This window comes from Atta colombica, unplaced genomic scaffold, assembly GCF_001594045.1.
Source record: "Atta colombica isolate Treedump-2 unplaced genomic scaffold, Acol1.0 scaffold140, whole genome shotgun sequence".
NCBI classification, from domain to species: domain Eukaryota; kingdom Metazoa; phylum Arthropoda; class Insecta; order Hymenoptera; family Formicidae; genus Atta; species Atta colombica.
Window position 1 is genome coordinate 1,743,476 of NW_017259229.1, and position 3,787 is coordinate 1,747,262.

The 3,787-nt window shown below is 41.7% G+C and overlaps 1 protein-coding gene across 2 annotated transcripts in view; it reads left to right on the forward strand.

The window, feature by feature from the left end:
• Nucleotides 1-3,770, forward strand: part of LOC108684848 (splicing factor, arginine/serine-rich 15) — an 11,058-nt gene extending 7,288 nt beyond the window's left edge. Inside the window, exons 14-15 of one of the 2 annotated variants that reach the window (XM_018189377.1) lie at nucleotides 221-1,609; nucleotides 2,708-3,770. In XM_018189377.1, the coding sequence (XP_018044866.1) occupies nucleotides 221-1,609; nucleotides 2,708-3,576 (2,258 nt within the window). In that variant the 3' untranslated portion in view covers nucleotides 3,577-3,770. The remainder of the gene's footprint in view (nucleotides 1-220; nucleotides 1,610-2,707) is intronic. The other variant, XM_018189378.1, reaches the window with a different exon arrangement.
• The last annotated feature ends 17 nt before the right edge of the window (nucleotides 3,771-3,787 follow it).

Below are 3,787 nucleotides of genomic sequence, written 5' to 3' on the forward strand. Positions count from 1 at the left end.
CTTTTTCTAATCTACTACTTTAAGAATGAAATAATGGGATATTTTCCTGTCTTGCTGAGATTTAAACGAAAATAATTTGTATATATAGAAACAGAATAGAAATAATTAAAATTATCAGCACTAATATAGTACATGTGTATTCTTAGATCTAATTTTAATTGAATCCGCGATACTTAATATGCTTATCGCCCAGTAAAGTTGGCTAATTAGAGCCAAACAGGATACGAGATCCTGAACATTACAGGTATGCCGCACAATGTTCCACCGATTGGAGTACCACCGCCTACGACAGAGACGAATATGCCGAACTTGCCGATGTTACGACAACCGTACGGAGTTGGTCCGGCGCCACCAATGCAGATGCAACTACCTCAACAACAGCATCACTCGGATGATATGGACGTAGAAATGGAGGACGCGATGCCGCAAAGTTTGAACAGCAACTTGTCCAAGGATAAGCCGAATCTCAGTGATCAGTTGATCGCGGCGATGAATATAACCAGCAATGTAAACGATTGTCGTATGGAGAACGACCAATCTCGCGATTACAAGGAACGGGAACGTGATCGAGAAAACAGGGAAAGGAGAGACCGGAGTGATCGAGATCGCGGAGATCGCATGGATATCAACGAATGCAGAATAGATCGTGGCAGAGATAGAGGAAGAGGACGAGATCGCGGTCGAGATAATAGACGGAGAGATAATCGTGACAGAGAGAGGGATGATAGACGCGACAGAGACAGCCGTGAGACCCGGGATAGTCGGGAGAACAGCAGCAGACACTCAGAAGGACCGAGTGGACAAAATCAAAACATTCAAGAAGGCGAGGGCATGAAAAAGGAAAGCAAGCCTAGTCTAGCCGAACGACTACGGCAGTTGGCGGACGGTACGTTACCGCTGGATGACCGGATGGATAGAAATATGCGTGGCAACCGAGCTGAGCGTAACAATGAACGGAATGACAGGAACTTCGAAGAAAGTCCCGGAGGTGGTGTACGACGGCCACCCGGTGACATGCCGATCTCATTGATGGACCTACCTAAGTTCCCTGGAGTAATGCCTCCGGATCGAGCCGATTTTCCGCGAGGACCAGATTTCCGGAGCGGACCAGACACACGCGAGTTTCCGCAACGCGGCCTGCCCGACCGGCCTGATCGACAGAATTTCCCACCGCGCGGTGGACCGAGAACTTCACAGATGGATGACTTCCATGATCCTAGAATGCAGCCAGGCATATTCCCGGAGGAACACTACGAGAATAGGTTAGGCCACAATGGACCTCGGCCTGACGACTTTCCACCGGGTAGGCTAGGTCCGGCTAGAGACGAGTTTGAACGACCAGAACGTGGTCCTCGCAGACCGCCCGTGGACGAGTACGAACGTGAGCGTTTCGAGTACGAGATGAGACGTGATGGATTTGATCCGCGAATGCAGGATGGGTTCGATCACAGAGGTCACAATGAGCGCTCCGATTTTGATCTCCGCAGAAGGGAATTCTTTGGTGGGCCGATGGAGCCAGTGTTTGGAATGCCGCCTTTAATGGGGCCAAAAGGACCAAGAGGACCAGTTGGTCCTGATGGATTTGGACCACGCGGAGCCAGAGGACCTGGTAAGACATGAATTTTCTTCTTTATAATTGTGTTTGATTTATGTTAGAAACTAGTTATTGTTGAGATATTATTAGCATTTAATATAAGGCCATGTTGTTGCAAATTGAAATAATTCTTACTAAAAATTATTATTAATCGATCAATCGATTTGCTCCATAATTTCTGAGTGAATCTTGATCTGTTCTAAAGATTCTTTGTGAACAATAGTTGTTTTACGTGATGTATAGTTGCTAGCCATGTGCATATACCCCACCGTGGTCTAGGGAGACGTTTCATGCAGATTAGGAATTTAAAATCCATACGTATGATGGCGGATAAAACCCGAGACGCGCCAATTATGAAACCGCCATTCCCATTTGGAGCCCCCTTGCGACATCCCAAAAAATTCTTTTAAAAAGTATTAAAATTTTGATATCTCTATTTCGATAGCAGATAGTCAATATTAATATTAGGTTTTAATATTATATATTAAATATTTAATATATTTAATGTTATATTGAAAATTACTTAAACTTTTACAAACAATTCTAATTATTTATTATCTATTTGTAATTTTTTACTAATTATTATATGTATCACATTCATTTGAAATATAGAGGCACTAAAATTTCTGATTTACAAAATACTCATAAATTTTATTAATTAAGAACATTCAAATGCATTAAAAAAAATAATATAATTCGTAATAATTAAATGTTTTAAATTTGATTTTAATTAAGAAAAAAGGAAAAGAAAAGAAATGAATAATAAGTAAATATTATCCCAGAAGTTCTATATTTCTTATTGTATAAAATACTCAATATTGATTCCTGTGCTCACATACGCATGTATTGCATGACACAGTAACACACAGTTATAAACTTTTGATAAACTTATATCATTTTTATTTATTCATTTTTATTTTACATAATAATTATATCTGTGATTATCCATATGAATTTCTTAATGTTAATTTGCTCATTTAATTTCTTTCTACTCCGATGTTAAAAGTATATATGTAATATGATAGATAGCAAACGAAGTGACCTGTTTTATTATTTACAGCGAATGTAATTATGTTGCTTCGTGCGTGTGTCACTTTGCTGTGTCTTTTGTAGGTCCTCTCATGTTCCATTTACGTGGCATGGGTCCGAGAGGTATGAGGCCCGGGATGAGGCCACCGTTCGCACCTCGAGGTCCACCATTCGATCCCAGAGAATCGGATTCTTTCTTCCGACCGCCGTTCGATGAAATGCGCGGTCGTCCAGGACCGCATATCCGACCACCGTTTGGCCCAATGGGTCCGCCGGCAATGCATGGACCAGATGGACCATGGAGAAATCAGGAAGGCGGTGGGCCCGCATCATGGTCTGGACAGGAACCTGATGGACACGGACAACGCGAGAATCATCTTCCACGAGACAAGCAAAAATTAGCAAAGCATCAAGATTATAAAAACATGTCCGAGCGGGAGAACCGTAACCGAAATCGAAAATCTAGATGGGGCAATATTAGCCCACAAATGACGGATGACGTAGATGAGATGCCATCGGAAGAAGCCGAAAATAAAATGGAGATATCGGATGGCAGCAAATTAGAGACGAAGGATAGCTTTGATGCTTCAGCTTTGGCTATCAATCAACAGAACCTTCTAATGCAAAAGAATCAAGATGAGTCGATAATTCACGAGCAGAATATGATGCATGATGACAGAGAAAATGAATTTGCAAGTGTATCGAACGATAACAATGTTGATGAGATGAGTTATAAAAATGATGAGACCAACGCCTTCGAAATTGGTGTGGATTTCTCCAGCAACGATTTAGCGCTAACGCAGCAGGGTGAAGAGGAACAGTGTGAATATGAAGCACCCATTCCAGCTGAAGATTCAGCGCAGCAAAATGTGGTACAATCGATCGAACAAATAGGGCACGTCAGTGAGAATTATAGTGAGCAATCAGTGGAACAGCAAGCAGATTTGTTATAAACTGAAAGGAAAGAAAGGAAGAAAAAGATCGATATTTGGAAAATTACCAAAGTGAAGTATAAAGAATCTTCAGGCAGATTCGTGTAAAATATCGTTTAAATCGATACGATGTACATAGAGTCGTGCTAGTGAGAAAGAGCGAAAGAGAGCGAGCGAGAGAGAGAGAGAGAGAGAGAGAGAGAGAGAGAGAGAGAGAGAGAGAGAGAGAGAG